This window comes from Hylobates moloch, unplaced genomic scaffold (genome assembly GCF_009828535.3).
Source record: "Hylobates moloch isolate HMO894 unplaced genomic scaffold, HMol_V3 SCAFFOLD_6, whole genome shotgun sequence".
Classification (NCBI taxonomy): Eukaryota; Metazoa; Chordata; class Mammalia; order Primates; family Hylobatidae; genus Hylobates; species Hylobates moloch.
Window position 1 is genome coordinate 107,896,677 of NW_026652281.1, and position 18,613 is coordinate 107,915,289.

The following is an 18,613-nucleotide window of genomic DNA, read 5'->3' on the forward strand; positions in this document are numbered from 1 at the left end:
TGATAGGAGCAACTTGGCTCTATCTATCAGAATGTGAAACATGCCAGCCCCTCAGCCCAGCTGTCACGCCTCTTGGACCCTGCTCTGCACTGACACCAGAACAAAGGCAAAGGCACATTCACAAGGTGTTCACGGAGGCACCGATGGTGACAGGAAAACGCCGGAAGTTACCGACGTGATCACAACAGGGGACTGGCTAAATAGACCCCACTCAAAAGACCGAGGCCCAGCATGAACCATGCCCACATAAGAATAGTAAAGAAAGTCAACGGCAGAATTGTATTTGTGGGATGATGTCATTTGTTTGAAAATGTAAAGTTAACTAAACAGAAAACAACAGTGTGCATTCCATCCAGAAATCGGTATACAAAAAATACAGCCACATGTATGTCTGAGTGTATGTACAAAATGAACATCTTTATGCAGGGGAAAAAGTCCGGGAGGATAGACAGAAAGGCATGTCTGCAGAGTGGAGTGAGGAAGAACAGGAATGTTTACACTTCAAGAGTGCTGTACCATTTGAATTGCTAGTAAAGAATGCAGGCCAATTTTATAATCAAAAAACTAACATCAGGATGCTTAGGAGATACAGACTGAAACACTTAAGAATAAGGCACCAATGACTCAGCAATAATAAATACATAACACGTGAGTATTTTATCCATGTTATAGACAGAGGGAGGGAGAGAAATGGGAAAATTTGTTTGTTTGTTTGTTTGTTTGCTTTGTGTGTGACAGAGTCTTGCTCTGTCTCCCAAGCGGGAGTGCACTGGTGCAACTTGGCTCACTGCAACCTCCGCCTCCCAGGTTCAAGCGATTCTCCTGCCTCAGCCTCCCGAGTAGCTGGGATTAAAAGTGCCTGCCACAATGCCTGGCTAATTTTTGTACTTTTGGTAGAGACAGGGTTTCACCATGGTAGCCTGGCTGGTCTCCAACTCCTGGACTCAGGCGATCCACCCGCCTCGGCCTCCCAAAGTGCTGGGATTACAGGCATGAGCCACCACACCCCGCCCTTATGTTTGAAATATTTTAAAAATAAAGTTTAAAATATTAAATAAACAAAAATAAAGATCAAATGAAAGACAGTCAAGTTCCTGGGAAGCCCACTACAGATGCAGATAGCAGAGGCCTGGATGGACCTGCAGCATCTTGGCAGGGCGTGTGGCAAACCAGAAAGGGCTAGCGTTGAAATCCAGGTTCTAAATGGCTTTATTTTCTCCATGACTTTTTCCTCCTAATATTCAATGTCCTTGCAAGACTGATGGATCCTAGGGTTTGAATCCACAAAGAATTACAAATGCAGTTTATGGTCTGACCAAGGGACTGAAGAAAGCCTGCAGTTGATCCTGGTGACCCCCCGATTGGCGTTTACAGTGCAGCCATGCCATGGCTGGGGGACATGGCTCAAGATGGAGTCCCTCCTGTCATGATCCAGCCACAAAGGCTTGCCTGAGTCCTTGGGAAGGTTCCAGATCAGGCTTCCCGACAGACGCTGTCCTCACCTCCGATGATCTGCTCCAATGGCATCTGTGACTCTGCCAAAGCCCTGCTCTCTGGAAAAAGAGCAAACAAAGCAATTTCAGCAAACAGTGGAGGACAGGCCCTGCTCTTACAGGAAGCCCACGTTCACCCAGAAACGCATCATCCCGGCCCAGGCACATCTGGTTTCCTCTACACTCTTCACCCAGAGACCTAGGGATATTTCTACCCAGGTAGGAACAGAGTGGGAAGGAAATTGCTTTTAAGTATTGACAGCTCCCAACATTGAACCAGTGTTGCTTAATTAATGGGAATGCTGATGGGATTCTTCAGGCTGCCCTCCCTCGAGCGAATGGACAACTCCACCTTAGAAACACCATTGCCTTGGAGGTTAATCCTCAGTTCTCCTTGGCACTGTTTGTCCTTCATCAAAAGAGTAACCCAGAATTCTCTCCCCTTCAGAGTGTACCCCTCAACTCCTTTTTGAATGAATAAGAAACAGATCAACAGTATCTCACTGACTTGAGTAATCTGAATGAACCTCTGCCTAACTTCTATATCAAGCCACACATGACCTCACTCACTTCAGAAGGGCCTCCAGTTCCCGCTTGATTTTGCCCACAACGGGTGGCCCCCAGAAGGTGAGGGCCGTGTACAGCTGCACCAGGGAGGCCCCTGCCCGGATCTTCTCCAGCGCGTCCTGCCCGCTGCTCACACCACCAACCCCAATTATGGGAACTCGGCCTACAGAGAAGCACATGGCGACACCGTAAAGAAGGATATGGCTTCAGCCCCAGAGTCCCCTGCAATCAAGGCAGATTAGGGAATGATGATCCCCATCACGACCCAGGAGCCCAAGCCACACGCAGATCTGAAGACACAAACACCGGAAACCTTGCCTTGGGTGAGTGCATACATCTCCCGAATGGTTTGAGTTGATAAATCCCGGAGGGGCTTCCCACTCAGCCCTCCTATTTCAGAGCGCAGGGCACCCTGGAGGCCAGCAGGACGACTCACGGTGGTGTTCGTAACAATTAGCCCATCGATGCCCAACTGCAGTGCGAGATAGAGAAAAAGCCATGAGTCATGGCACCGAAGGACCCAGAGGCACTTCTCTGGAGGTCGAAGGCAGCAGCCAGGCCAGGTACCCACACCTACAGCCCCCAAAGCAAGAGCTACACCAGACATCACTACTCATCTTTTCCTCAACAAGTTTTAGAATGAGCCATAACATGACAACAGCAGCCATCACACACTGACCAGCCACAACATTCCCCTAGGACAGGGTCCAGTCCTTACAGCAACCCAACTATAGTGTCTTGTCTGAGGCCCCCAGGTAGTAAGTGGTGGAACCAGGATTTGAACCCATGATGGCCGGGCTCAGTCTGTTTCCATTACTCTCCTATGCCACAGAGACCCGCTGTCCAGACAGGCTGGAGAGAGGAGTGAGAGAAAGAATTTTCAGTCCCAGTCAAGACTGGCCAAGAAGCCAAGCTCAAGCCTTAACCTTGCTGGATACGGCTGAGGAGAGAGAGGAAGAGGCATGAGAAAAACTCCTTCAAGCATTTATTCCAACATTCGCTTTTGACCACAGGGTGAGTTACACCATGACAGACACCAAACCAGCCTTGAATACCAAGGAGAGGAAATCACAAAGAACGCCATTCTGGGCTAGCCCAGCTGGCCAAACGGCCTCTGCAGACCATGGGAGGCACACCCTGGGCCCAGCCCCCGACTCAAACCTCTTTGACCACACTGGCAATGTCCTCCTTGTCCTGGCTGGTGAGGTCAGGAGCGATCTTCACCAGGACTGCCGGCCTGTGCACTCCCCGCAAGCCATCCCTCTCCTGCAGCACCTAGGGCGACACACAGCCAGAGCTGGGGACCCCGCAGACCACAGCCCCGCAGTGCAGCTGTGACCTGTGCTGCAGGTCAGTGGGTTTCCACAAAAGCGATCAGACTAAAGCAGGAACAATTTCTCCTTTTCAGGAAAGCCAGCCCTCAGACATGTGAGGAGCACCGTCGAGATGGATCCGATTCCATTCTTTTAGGCCAAGGGATCCTGTGGGCATTGGCTAATAGCTCAAGGGTGTTTTATTCTTTTTTTTTTTTTTTTTTTTCTTGAGACAAGGTCGCACTCTGTCACCCACACTGTAGTGTAGTAGCATGATCACGGCTCACTGTAGCCTGCACCTCCCTGGGCTCAGGTGATCCTTCCACTTCAACCTCCAGAGTATCAGGGACTACAGGTGTGCACCACCATGCCCAGCTAATTTCTGTATTTCTTGTAAGATGGGGTTTTGCCAAGTTGCCCAGGCTGGTCAATTCCTGAGCTCAAGTGATCTGCCTGCCTCGGCCTCCAAGGAGCTGGGGTTATAGGCTTGAGCCACTGTGCCTGGCTAATTTTTAAATTTTTTGTAGAGACAGGGTCTTGCTCTTTTGCCCCGTTTGGTCTCAAACTCCTGGGCTATAAGTGATCCACCCGCCTTGGCCTCCCATAGTGCTAGTATTACAGGCATGAGCCACGGTGCCCAACCTTTTTTAGACTTTTATTCCTAAAAGATAACCAGGAAATATTACCACAGGTACTGGGTGATGAAGTCCTTCAGTTCACTCAGAGCTGTGGGCGCTAGGGTCAGAGTGACAAATGAGAGAGACGTGATCTCTGCTCTTACAGACCCTGTGGTTTACAGCAGCAGGGACAGATAATTTGTCACTGTCGCGTATAATCAGTGTCATGAGAGGGGATCAGAGGGGGCTCTGGGAAGGCACAGCCAGGGGTCCTACTGGTCCAGGTTCTAAGGACAGCTTCTGAGGGTGATGCTGAAGCTTCGCCCTGGAGAATGAAGGGGAGCGGGTGGGACAGGCTGTTGGGACGGGGCCTGGAGAAGGGGTGCAGTTGCCCACCTTGGTCAGCAGGCGGCGCAGCTCGGCCTTTCCCTGAAGGTTTCGCAGCCCGGCGGTGTTTGGGCTGGACACATTCACCACCAGGTAGTCGGCCAGGGGGCCCAGCACGCGCACCCCTTCTGCGTAGTCCTCCGTGGCGTCCACTGAGGTCTTGTTCTTCCCCAAGTTGACCCCCAGCGGCAGTCCATCTGCAAACATCGCTGGTCAGGCCTGCACCGCACACACCATTTCCTGTGCCACCTTCTGAGGCTGTCCTTGACCAAACCACCCGTGGACAGCCGCGCTGGTCTTCCCTCCAAATCTGACCTGCCCAACACCGGCTGACAGGTGCTCAACTGCGGCCTGGGCCTGCCTGCTGACCAAAACCACTCACTGGCTTTGTCTAGCAAAGTCTGGGCAGCTACGAGGATGTTTTGCTGCATTTTGCCCTTTTTATTTTTAAAATTTTCATGGAAAATGGACAAATTAGTGCAAATACTTGTGGGGCAAAAGATGGGCCTCATAAATTGAATAAAACTGAGAACAGACAGAACTCAATAGGCACATCAGGCCCGCAAAGCTCACCTCAAGGGATGCTTGTTGGCCTTCGCTCAGTTGACTGGATGTACAGTTACGAAGAAAAAACAAAATGAAAGAATATGTATAAAATACTGAACAACAGGTCAGGTGCGGTGGCTCACGCCTATAATCCCAGCACTTTGGGTGGCCAAGGGCAGAGGATTGCTTGAGCCCAGGAATTCAAGACCAGTCTGGGCAACATGGTGAAACCCTGTCTCTACAATTGAAAACTCAGCCAGGCGCGGTGGTGCACACCTGTAGTCCTAGCTACTCGGGAGGCCTAAGTAGGATTGAGGCACCAGTGAACCGTGATCGTGCCACTGCACTCCAGCCTGAGCAGCAGAGCAAGACTCTGTCTCAAAAATATATATATATATATGATTTTATATATGTGTATATATATGAATATGTATATATGTGTATATATATGAATGTATATGTATATATGTGTATATATATGAATGTATATGTATATATATACATATGTGTGTGTATATACATATATGAACGTATGTATATATATATATACACACACACATATATGCATGTATGTGTGTGTGTATATATATATACTGGAAAATGTTTTCTTTTTTTTTTTTTTGAGACGGAGTCTCACTGTTGCCCAGGCTGGAATGTGGTAGCACAATCTTAGCTCACTGCAACCTCTGCCCCCTGAATTCAAGCAATTCTCCTGTCTCAGCCTCCTGAGTAGCTGAGATTACAGGTATGCGCCACCACGCCCATCTAATTTTTGTATTTTTAGTAGACATGGGGTTTCACCATGTTGGCCAGGCTGGTCTCAAACCCCTGACCTCAAGTGATCTGCTTGCCTTGGTCTCCCAGAGTGCTAGGATTACAGGCGTGCGCCACCATGCCTGGCCAAATGTTTTCATGCCTAAAATGTAGAAGTGTAATTGTTTTCTAACTTATAATTCTATTTCTCTGAGGAAAGGGACTCTCCCTCATATAATAACTGAGGGTACCCGGTATCTTCGGTGCTCCCCAGACAACCTGATTACTCCCCTAGCCTGGGCATCATTGTTAACACCTGCCCCTTTTTACTCTCAAGAGGGTCTCAGTTTACATGTAAGCAATGAGGTCAGCTTACTTAAAAATCCATGGGACTGTCAATGGACTTGCATTTTGGACCTCCAAAAAAATACATTTTCAGAAACACACTATGTGTAAAAGAAACGGGTTGTCTCTACTTGACTTCTTCTAAGATACTATCTTATCTTCATGGGGAGTGGTACATCAATGGTACAGGCTGTATTTTCGATCTGAGTAGTCGGGAAAAGACTTAGAACACCAAGCAGCTCACAAAATGTGTTGTCAGGCCAGAGAGTATCAAACATCTATTGTACTGCTCACCACCTTCCCAAACCCCAATCACACTCTCGCATCATCAGCAAATGAGATGAGTGTAGCTACTTTCCAGGGTGGGGACTGGAGGGGAGGAGCAGAACCCAATTAGAAGCCGGGCGCAGCGGCTCACGCCTGTAATCCCGGCACTTTGGGAGGCTAAGGTGGGTGGATCAATTGAGGTCAGGAGTTCAAGACCAGCCTGGCCAACACGGTAAAACCCTGTCTCTACTAAAAATATAAAAATTAGTCGGGCATGGTAGTGGGTGCCTATAATCTCAGCTACTCGGGAGGCTGAGAAAGGAGAATCACTTGAACCCGGGAGGCGGAGGCTACTGTGAGCTGAGATTGCACCACTGTTGCCTGGGCAACAGCACGAGACTCTGTCTCAAAACAACAAAGAATCCAATTAGACAAAAGGTTTATCATAAGGTTTCCAAGCTTCCCAGTCTAGCACCCATCTAACCAAGATCATTTGTAAGCTTGAATTCTTTTCCACACAAGTAAACTGGCTTGAAGGAGAATATCACTTTCATGTAGCTAACGGATTAGGAGTCATCTGCCCAAATTGACAAGATTTGGGAGTTAGACAGAAATTGCTGGATTACTGTGTCCCTAGAGGGCACCAAAGCTTTTGTCAACGCGTGTTCCTTGGCATGGTGCTAACCAGAAGCTGCCATGAAGGCCCCTAAGCTGCTGGCAGACACATCCATGCAGAGCACTGCTGCAGGCTGTGCTTCACTCCACGGACCAGGAGGGCCACAGGGAGGGAGGGCTGGGTGAGGAAGAACAGGGGATAAAGCCAGGACACTGCACTGCAGACACCAAGGAGAAAAAGCAAGCAGGAAGGCGGGCAAGCATCACAAATCATGCAAGTCCTGTGATGACCTCCAAAACTCCCCACGTGGGCGGCTCTGCAGTGCAGCAGCTCCAAAGGTCCCCACGTGGGCTGCTCTGCAGTATAGCAGGGTCTGGTTCCACCCAAGCCAGGGGTTTCCAAAAGATAATTTCCCGTTCCCCAAATCTGACACTGCTGAGTGCCTCAGCCCTTTCCACCTCACTTCCTGAAATGAATCCCATATCCACTGGTTTCTTCATCCTGCTACCAGGACTATCTGAGACTAAGACACCCTGGAAGGAGTTTCAGAGGGACCCAAAGAAGAAAACGGTCGCTACCGGCCACAGCCCCACACAATCCCAGAGGGTCCCAGGGGCATTAGAGTCAGGACAACAGAGGGCTGCGACCACTAAGTGCATCCTGAGAGTGAGTGAAGCAGAGGCCACAGAGAACACCTGCATCGCCGGAGGCATCTTCAAAAATGCATGTTGTGGCCAGGTGCAGTGGCTCACGCCTGTAATCCCAGCTCTTTGGGAGGGCAAGGCGGGTGGATCATGAGGTCAGGAGATCGAGACCATCCTGGCTAACACGGTGAAACCCCGTCTCTACTAAAAATACAAAAAAAAAATTAGCCTGGCATGGTGGTGGGCACCTGTAGTCCCAGCTACACGGGAGGCTGAGGCAGGAGAATGGCGTGAGCCCAGGAGGCGGAGCTTGCAGTGAGCAGATATCGGGCCACTGCACTCCAGCCTGGGGCGACAGAGCGAGACTCCATCTCAAAAAAAAAAAAAAAAAAAAATGCATGTTGTTTTTGGTTTTTTTAGAGAAATGGGATCTCACCATGTTGCCCAGACTGGTCTTAAACCCCTGAGTTCAAGTGATCCTCCCAACTTGGGCACCCAAAGTATTGAGATTACAGGTGTGAACTGTGCCGAGCCAAAAATGAGCAGTTTCCAAAACAACTCATGAAGAATATTTTCCCAAATGCTAATATTGGTTATCCTCGAGTAGGGAGGAGTATCTGTTTCTTGAACATTCTTTCTTTATGCTTCCCTGTATTTACTAAGTCTTCTATAATTAATGAACATTATTTACACAATGGACGACAAGAAAGGGAGGACAGAGTGGGCCACAGGAAGATGACGCTCAAGTCCTGCTCCTGCCCTCACTGCCTGTGTGATCACAGCCCAGCTGCTTTGCTTTGCTTGCTTTCAGGCCTCCCTAGTTACGGTAACAGGTTACATAACGAGGCAGAGGCAAAGTGAGTATTTGCTAAATTGTGAAATCCAGTTAAACTCTTGGAAGCTGTGTGGGACCAGGAAAATCACTCTAGGAGAGGTGCCCTGAGGTCCTCAGTGGTTTTTGCTATTGCTCAATCATGTTTATTTCACTAGAAATGTTCCCAGCGTTTCTCCCACGTTTCCTCCTAATAAATAAGAAAGGCCCTCTGACACAACCCCACTTTACCTTCTGTGAGCTTGGCCTGCTTCTGCTGTCTGGCCCGTAACCTGTGTTCCACCACTGAAAGCCCGTGACTGTTAAATCCATACCTGCAGAGCACAAGCAGACGGGAGGGGCAGAGTGAGAGGGCACCATGGCCACTTCCTGTACACTTAGGACTTTTTCAAACAAGAGAAAAAAAAATCACAGTCAGTTCTTACACTACCAGGGTCTAAACACCCCTGGGGCTCCTAGAGAACTTGCCAGAACACCATCCAATACCCAGGGAAAGATTAAAATTTGCAAATGCTCAGCCAACTAGCATTGGAAACAGCCCAGACTCAGCAGCAGCTGCCCCAGACCTGCTGGATCCCCACGCCTTACCCAGCCACTCTCTTGAGAATTGCACGCTCACTTGCCACCTCCTGCCTGGGCTCCCAAACAGCCTCCTAAAGCCCCTGCAGCCACTCCATCTCCCTATGCTTTCTGCCTGTGAAAATCACCTCTCTTCCTAGCTCAGAGCAAACGCTCCCTCTCCTCCTGCACAGAGCTCCTAGCTGCTAAGGATCCCTCATCCCCCTGGCCTTCATACAGAGCTTTGGACCTACCTTTCTCCTGACTCTGGATAGATACATACATATATGCTTAAGGTCCCTAGGTTACAATCTTCTTGAGGGTGAACAACATCTCATACTTCTCTCATCCCTCTGTCACTGTCACTAGACACTCCCCGAAGGCAGGGACCTCATCTCTCTTTCATCCCTGTATCCCCAGCCCCACTGTGGGTGTTGACCTAGTGGCCAGTCCCCTTCTTCTTCCTCCTTGCCAGTGAAACCCATCTGCCCCGATACAGGGTAAAAATGCTAATGACTCCTTTCCCAGCCTTGCTGGCAGGGAAGCATAAGTGTATGCCCAAGTATAGACACTGAGGCACAAGTGAGGCCTACTAGGAGCCTCTGAGAACATCCCTGCCCTTTTTCCTTTCTGATCTTGGGTGTCCATGTAAGAACATAATACTTGCAGCTGAGGTCGTTCTCTGACAAGCAAAAAGAGAAGGCCCAGAGAATTTGGACCAGTCTCAACACTGCCCTGGTGCTCAACCAACCCCGGACCTGCCCATTGCACCTGTTATGAGAAGAAAATTATATCAAATGTGCCTGTTGTTTAAGCCACTTTGTTAGAGCCAAAAGCATCTATAATAACAGACACACTGGCACACATATTTGATAACTTAATAACTTCACCCATTCATTAAGTGTTTACTGCACACTCACCACATGCCACGCAACCAGGAGGCCGCACACACAGTGCTCAGAGCACTATCTCACACCCCTGCTCACCTATAGGATTCACCAAGTACCATCATCCCAGCACCTGCAGTTATCTGTAGCAGCTGAATGATAAGCAAATATATTTTGCCTGGCCAATTCTGAAGATATTGATCCCCACCTGCAATGCAGCAGAAAGATCAATAACTTGATCTCTAATGCTGGAGAATTTCCCTGAAACAACCACAAGAAAGCAGGAAGCACGGCCAAGTAAATGTCCTACAGGTCCGTCTCCCAGGAGGCCACCAGTGGCCCCAAAGATGCCTATCGAAAGGCCCACTGAAATCTCCCCAAGGAGGCTCTTCAAAATCCTCTTACCAAAAAGTAGGCACTTCTTCACCTTTTGGGTTTGCTGCAGTAAAAATTGCCCAGGGATGACAAAGGGAAGGGCTTTATACAGTCTAGAAGGATTTCTCTTACTAAGAGCAGCTGTGCATGTTGACTATTACATTTTCCTGTTTGCTAAAGGCTGGGGCTGTGCTAGCCAATACAAGCCTGCTGGCCACATGTGGCTACTGGCTGCTGGGAATGCGACTGGTCCAAAGGGAGAGGTGCTGGACGTAAAATGCACACTGGCTCTTGAAGACTTGGTACAGGCGAAAGAAGGTAAAAACAGCAAATTAATACTTTTTATGGTGTTTTAAATATATGTTTTTTAAAATACTTGTAACATTAAATATAACTAAATTATAATTTTAAGTATAAACTTCACTCATTTCCGTTTACTGTGTTAATGTGGTCACTAGCGTACTTTGAATCACATATGGGGCTCACATTGCATTTCTCTTGGACAGTGTCGAGTAAGAGCATTGGAGAAACAACATGGACAGAGCACAGACTCTCAAGTCCAATACGCCCAGTCCATGCCCAAGCTCTCCTGCTTATTATCTCCGTGACTGAAGCGGAGCTATTTAGCTCTGTGAGCCTCTGTCTACACAACTGTTAAATGGACGTAACAAAGTCTGCTTTTCAAGATAGATGCCTGGGGCACATAGTAGATGCTGAACAGGGTTCTTGAACATTCCAAATGACAGAAGAATGTCCATATTGTATGAGAGAAAGAAACAGAAGCAGATCTTACATCTCTGAAAGCCCAGCTGGAAAGAGGGCATCCCCCGTTAACTCTGGGCCGCTCACCCACCTGTTAATGACAGCTTGGTCCTCGGGGAGGCGGAAGACTCTGGGTCTGGGGTTTCCTTCCTGAGGTTTTGGAGTCACACTTCCTATCTCAACAAAACCAAAGCCCATCTTATAAAGTCCGTCCACGGCTTCCCCATGCTTGTCAAATCCTGCAGCAATTCCTACTGGATTTCGGAATTTATGGCCCAGAACTCTCACTTCCTGGGAAGAGGAAGACAAAGTCAGAGGCACGCAAGTCTATCCCGGTATTTCTCAAAGCATGGTTCCTGGCACGACTACATCAGAATGACCTGGGAAGCTTGTGAAACCTCAGATCCCAGGGCCCACCCCCAAGGTCAAAATCTTTGGGGGTGGAATGGAGCACTGGGGGAACCTATTTTTAACAGTGCTGGCTCTCCAGGGGACTGTGACGCCTGCTAGAGTTTGAAAACCACGGGGCTTTATTATTAGCAAGCCTGGGGGAAGAAATGGTGTTTCCACCGTGGGTTGAACAGGAGACAAGCACTGTCTTTTCCAATTGTGGTTAAGGTTCATACCTTCTTACCAACTAGCCTTGGTGGGAGAGAGTAGCTCACTGGAATCAGGCCCTAGATAGTGATTCCCTGAAACCAAGGCGTGTCAAGCAGCAAAACCCTTTAATCAGCTTAATAAACATCAGCTCCAGCTGCGTCCCTCCTCATCCAGCCTGGCAAGAAGCCCCAGCCACGTCCCCCAGCCTCCCACGGGGAACCAGAGGAAGGAAGGTGTTCAGCTGGGCAGAACTGACTGATGGGCTCCAGCGACCTTTCAGGAGACTAGCAAAGGCCTCCCAGGGTGAACACCTTCGGATCCTGGAAGCGGGGGATTAAGAGAGATGCTCCAAGAAGGAAGAACAACAAATGAAGGTGAGAATGCTCACAGCACCTCAGGAGACTGGTAGGCAAGATGTGTGGCTGGACTAAAGGCCTTCCTCCAGGACCACGGTTCTCAGCTCTGGCTGCACCACAAAGGTCCCTGGCAGCTTTCAGGTCCTGCTCTCAGATGTGGCAGTGAAACTGGTCTGGCACCAGGCCAGGGCATCTGAGTATTCCAAGTGCACCCCCGGGGGATTCTAACATGCCTGACATAGGTGAAGGGTGAAGCGCTAAACCAGGAAAGTTGTGAAATCAAGAGTCCTGGCTACCAGTTAAAAAGTCTGAGTCACATTCTAAAAGAGCTGCTGCAAGTGTGGGCCCACGCAGCGGTGTTTAGGACGACACCTTCAGAGGTCAGGTTTGCCTATCTCTGTCATCTGTGTTTATACAGACACAGCTTGCACCCTGAGGCACCCTGCCCTTCCTTCTAAATTCACCCCATCTCTGCACCCCACTCATTAGTCACTCCCATTTTACACTGGTTCCAGGGCTCTCACACTAGCAGTCTGGGTGAGGATGGCTTAACGGAGTGCTCTTTCTGAGCCTACAATGCCTGTTAGTGTGTGAGCATGGCGAGTCAGGGGAAATGACACGTCTGCTCAGCACCATATAATCAGAGAGTGAAGAGGAGTCTAAGGTAGGAAGGGAAAATGCGGTGAAGGCCCCTTTAACTTATAACAGTGACCCTTCCCCCCAGAGTTCTGAGGGCTTCTTGTTTGCATTTTCACACTCAAATCATTCTGATGTCCTCCCATTTGGTAAGAAGCCTCTCAAAAGCAAACTGCCAGGGCTTCCATGAGGAAGCAGCTTCCATGAGGATAGGGACTCTTTTATTCGGTTTGCTGCACTAAGCCCAGAAGGTCCCATGAAACAGGCCCTTAGCCTTCCGCTGACACTGGCCTCTGCAGTCAGAGGCTGTATCTACACTTCTGCCTACACACCCTCTTCCGGCCCTAAAGGCTTTCCTGGGACTCTGGGCCAAAGATTTCAAGCATGTGGAGAGGGCCCGTGTGCTGAACACGTGGCTGAGTGAGGCTAGGACCCAACACTCCTGCCTCGCACTGGTGCTTAATGACTCTGACAGCTTCCCCATTTAGCCGAGGGGAAGACTGAGCTACCCGCGACCTCAGCAAGGCAGGACAGTGGCCAAGGGGCGGGAAGCCAGCATCAGACTCCATGGGGTTGAATCCTGGTCCTGCTACCTCCTAGCTGTGTGACTTGAGTTCCTTTATGCTACTAATCTGTTCCTCGGTTTCCTGATCCACAGCTGGGGATGGTAACAGGATCCAGCTCATGGAGCAGCTGGGAGGATCAAACAAGAACACCGCCTAACACAATCCCATATACGTAACAGATAATCATCGTTGCTAATTATATGACATAAAATAATAATGCTCAGACTGAATTCCAAATCCCCACTGCTCACTTGGGGTTCTGGTTTTCAAAAAGATCAGTCCCAGCTGAGAAGTTTAGGAGACGTCAGCCTTCACCTTTGTATTTAATGTACAGGGTATCTGGGAGCACCTACCAGCATATCAGAGTCTTGAAATCTGGCCCGTGGAAGGAGCCCCAGGGAGGTGAAGCGAACAGCCAGTCTGTGGGCTGACTCTGGGTCCAGCAGCCCCTGCAGAGTCGGCATCAGGTGTTCAGCATAGAAACGCTCGTCTCCCGTGGCCATCAGGTAGGAGGCGAAGAGAAGTCCTCCACCCCCCAGGATGACCACAGCATCCTGGGCCCGCTTCTGCAAAAAAGAGCATATTAGGGGGGCCCCCCAGGCCAAGCTGCAGCACCCTTCCTGAGCCCTTCACACTCAGGCACACAGAAGGCATAACAGCAGTTCACATGAAACAGATGCCCTTAGCCTTCCGCTGACATGGTCTCTAGTCAGAGGCTGTATCTACACTTCTGCCTATATACCCTCTTCAGGCCCTAAAGGCTGTCCTGGGACTCCAGGCCAGAAATTTAAAGAGGGACAGTACTGTCCTCTAGGGAGATCGTGGTGGACACTGCTACTGGTTACAGTGACAGGGTAATGCTAATAGATGTGGTGGGCAGGAATCCATAAAGTCAGACATCCTTCTCGGCTTGAGACTATCTGACATGAACTGCCCCATTTCCTATGCGACTTTTGAACATTCTGACATTCGTGTGGGTAAAAATTATCTGTTCATATTATCTAGGCCAAACTATATTTTACCACATAAACACAGTCTTTCTTGACCTCCTGGTCTCAAGCAATCCTCTCCCCTCAGCCTCCCCAAATAACTGGGACCACAGGTACATGCCACCAAGCCCAGCCAATTTTTTGAAGAGATGGAGCCTCTTTATGTTGCCAAGGCTGGTCTTGAACCCTTAGGCTCAAGCAGTACTTCTGCCTTGGCCCCCCAAAGTGCTGGGATTACAGACATGAGCCACCGTGTCCAGCCTCCACATGGTTTTCACATACAGTACAAGTATCTTGTAAATTGAGGGACAACTGTACAGTTTCGCATGGAACGTTCCCAAGAATTGTTCACCATTTCAGAAAATCTCATCGGGAATTGTACAGTGCTTTGCTGGGGTGTCTGATAATGTAACACCTGTGCACTTGCATTTCTAAGTAGAGATTTAAACACAACTATCTCACTAGGGGAGTCATAGAAATATTTACATACTGAAATACATGTAATTTTATTATTAATATAAACTACTTTTACATTTTCTCCTTTATATTCCAGTTAGGGTATTAATTATGCTGGCTTTTAAAAATTGCACATAGCTGGACTTGGTGGCTCATGCTGTAATCCCGGCACTTTGGGAGGCTGAAGTGGGAGGACTGCTTGAGCTCAGGAGTTTGAGACCAGCCTGGGCAACATAGTGAGACCCCCGTCTCTACAAAATATAAGAAATTAGCCAGGCATGGTGGTGCGCCTGTGGTCTCAGCCACTTGGGAGGCAGAAGTGGGTGGATCCCTTGAGCCCAGGAGGTCCAGGCTGCAGTGAGCCGGGATCACACCACTGCACTCCACCTGGGCGACGGAGTCAGACTCTCTCAAAAATGTATACATACAAAGACATTATACACGTATTCCATTTCAAGATAACAGGGGTGTAAAATATAAAACAGAAGCTTCAGGTCTTATTGGATCAAAAGTGGTTCACAATGCTTTTCTCTATCACTGCCAGATGCTGAGTTATTCATTCATTAGTTCAGTCATTCATCAAATACTGATTGAGCAAAGATGGCAAAACACATCTTGCCCCTACCCTCGTGGAGAGTGTGATCTTATGAAGCGACAAGACAGAAATCAATGATCATGCAAATATGTAGTCATAGCAACTGTGATAAAGGATAAAAAGTATAAGGTAATGAAAGTATTCAACCTAATCTTAGAGGTAAGGAAAGGTTTCCTTAAGGAAATGACTTAAAGCTGATACTCAAGGGATAAACGAGTTGATGGGGGTCTCTCTGAACCTATTCTGGTTCAACTGTTTTAAAAAATAGTTAACCAGAAGGCAGTAGGGAGAGGGAAAAGTGTAAAGGCTCTCTCAGTAGCAGAAAAGAATGAAAAAGGGAGAAAGTGTGGAACAGAGGAGTGAGGGAAAGTAAGGCTTAAGACGAGGCAGGAGAAAGGAGCAGGAATCTTGGCCAAAATAAAGACTTGGGTTTTGTTCCCTAAGCCAGGAAATGACATGATCAGATTTGCTTTTAAGGATCCTTCCAAGCTGCTAAAGAGATGTAGATCAAGTATTCATTGGCTGGACGCGGTAGCCCACCCCTGTAATCCCACCACTTTGGGAGGCTGAGGCGGGAAGATCCCTTGAGGCCAATAGTTCTAGACCAGCCTGGGCAACACAGTGAGATCCCATCTCTCTCCATATATTTATTTTAAAAAGAGACTCAGGCCGAGCGCAGTGGCTCACGCCAGTAATCCCAGCACTTTGGGAGGCTCACGAGGTCAGGAGTTCGAGACCAGCCTGACCAACATGGTGAAACTCCAGTCTCTACTAAAAATACCAAAATTAGCCAGGCGTGGTGGCGCGCGCCTATAATCTCAGCTACGCAGGAGGCCGAGGCAGGAAAATCGCTTGAACCCGGGAGGCAGAGGTTGCAGTGAGCCAAGATCGCGCCACTGCACTCCAGCCTGGCCGACAGCGCGACTCCGTCTCAAATAAATCAATTAAATAGAGAGTCAAGGTATTCACTGCCTCCCTTGGAGACTATACTCCCCCCCCCCCCCCATGTCAATCAACAAATACCTGAACACCTATTACATACGGGGATACAACTGAGAACTTTTCACAGAGCCCCCCGCCCTAACAAAACTTTACCTAAAAGGGTTGGGAGCATGTCCTACTCTAGTTTCTTTCCCCGTTGGATCCTGCACACAACGCTAGGCGGTCATGTGTTCACTAAGCACCCCTGTGCCAGGCTCAAAACATGGCCCAGGCGCAGACACTCAGATCAGCACCCACCCAGACCTGCAGGCGCTGTCTGCAGACGCCTGAGTCCACGTGCAAATGCACACGCACGAGCATTTGCAGGCGCTCCCGGAAACACGCACATGTCCCAGGGGGCCCACACTCCCGGAGCCGCCTTCGGTCCATGCCTCGCCCGGCTTGACACCCCGTTCTCGCCCCCCCGGGTGCCTGGCTTCCGATTCACATTGCTCACTCGCGGGACTCACTTTCAGGTGTCTCCACGCCATGCTCCTTCCGTCATTAAGCCCGCCCCGGTCTCCCTTCCATTGGAGGAGATGGCGGCGGCCCCTCCTATCTCCGCCCCTTAGCCGCCAACCCACCAATCGCCGGGCAGAAGGGTTGAGCGGACGCCTCCGCGCAGGGGGGAAGGCCCGGCACCACCCCCAGGTTCTGGTTGGGTGCACGTGCGCAGTAGTGGCGGCCACGCCTCTTCCGCCCGCCCTCCTTCCGGCCTGCCCGCTTGGTCTCCGGCTGTTGGCGGAGATAGATGCGCTGCACGGTGTTTGTCCGTACTACCGCAGCCTCGAATCCAAGAGTCCGCGAGGGGGCTCTGTGAGGGAGACAGGTGTTGAGGTCGTGCCACACACCGCTGCCTTTCTGCCGGGGCCGCCTTGTGACTTTTGTGGACTTCTTCCTGAAGTTATTTTAGTGTAGACATCAAAACATTGTGTTTCACACCAGAAATATTTGTACAGTTTTTATCACTTTAAAAAATAAATTTTACTGCTGTGTTGACATATAGATGAATATGTTAATATATAAACTTTTTCAACTTAAAAGTTGATTTTTCTTAAGGTTTTTTAAGAAAATTAAAACATTTTCTTGAGGCCGGGCATGGTGGCTCACGCCTGTAATCCCAGCACTTTGGGAGGCTGAGGCAGGCAGATCACTTGAGGTCAGGAGTTCGAGACCTGGTCAACACCCAAAACCCCGTCTCTACTAAAAAATAAAATACAAAAAATTAGCCGGGCGTAGTGGTGGGCGCCTGTAATCCCAGCTACTCGGGAGGCTGAGGCCGGAGAATCACTTGAACCCAGGAGGTGGAGGTTGCAGTGAGCCGAGATAGCACCACTGCACTCCAGCCTGGGCGACAAAGCGAGACTCTGTCTCAAAAACAAACAAAGAAAAATAACCAAAAAAAAAATTTCTTGAGATCCTGAAAGTGTCAGACCCTTCCCTGGCTCTGCGCCTGTTATGCCTCCTGGAGAAAGTGCCCTGGTTATACCTTGGCATTCTGGTGCAACAGATATAGAGGTATTTTTTTAAATACTGTTTCTAATCAAGACCCTGAGTGTGCAGACCGGTTGGAGTGTGATTTACTGCGGTGATTTTTTTTTTTTTTTTTTTTTTTTTTCATTGTCTTGCTCTGTTGCCCAGGCTGGAGTGCAACGGCGCGATCTCGGCTCACTACAAGCTCCGCCTCCCGGGTTCACGCCATTCTCCTGCCTCAGCCTCCCGAGTAGCTGGGACTGTAGGCGCACGCAACCATGCCTGGCTAATTTTTTTGTATTTTTAGTAGAGACGGGGTTTCACCGTGTTAGCCAGGATGGTACTGCGGTGATTTATGACGACCTAATGTGTCACTTTGTAGTCCTCTGAAGCAATCGTGCCCTCACCAAGAATTCTGAAATGTCTTACCCAATGATGTCCTGGCTGTTGGAGAATAGCCTCTGTAGACTTAGGTGTCAACAGCATTAATCAGATACTTACTGTTTGGAGGCTCTACACCCATCTGTGTCATTTTTGTCCAGTTGCAGTGTTCCCGCCATCAGCTGAAATAGCTGGATTATTGTCGTAGCAGAAATTAGAGCAAAAGAAAGGTGTATGAAATATCTTGAGTTAAGCGATTTTTGAGCTTCATCAATCGTATGAAGCTATCAAATTAGAACAAATTCACAGACCCAGCTGAGACTTAGAGACAGATTCTACTGCAATAATTTACATGCTAGGTGTTTCAGTCTACATGCAATAGAAATCATGGAAAACATTTATCAGGGTAAAAGTTATGCTTATCAACCTGTCTTCCCTTTACACTTTAATGGAATAAGTTAATTCAGCATACCTTAGTCAACATAAATCATTACTCATCTGGGACAAAAAACTATTTACATGTTGATCCTCAGTTCTGAGCACTCTCTCACCAATTTTTTGATCGTTTAAATTAAAACTTTTATTGATAGAGTGCTTGTGTCTTAGATAAAGCATGTA

The 18,613-nt window shown here is 48.8% G+C and overlaps 1 protein-coding gene across 1 annotated transcript; it reads right to left on the reverse strand.

Moving 5' to 3' along the window:
* Positions 1–4: 4 nt before the first annotated feature.
* On the reverse strand, positions 5–16,688 carry DHODH (dihydroorotate dehydrogenase (quinone)). The gene is made up of 9 exons (XM_032157799.2): positions 16,612–16,688; positions 13,474–13,686; positions 11,054–11,253; positions 8,612–8,694; positions 4,387–4,574; positions 3,222–3,335; positions 2,379–2,532; positions 2,064–2,223; positions 5–1,553 (listed from the first exon to the last, which is right to left on the reverse strand). The coding sequence occupies exons 1-9, from the start codon at positions 16,630–16,632 to the stop codon at positions 1,499–1,501; spliced, it is 1,188 nt and encodes a 395-aa protein (XP_032013690.1). The 5' UTR covers positions 16,633–16,688; the 3' UTR covers positions 5–1,498.
* Positions 16,689–18,613: the final 1,925 nt, after the last annotated feature.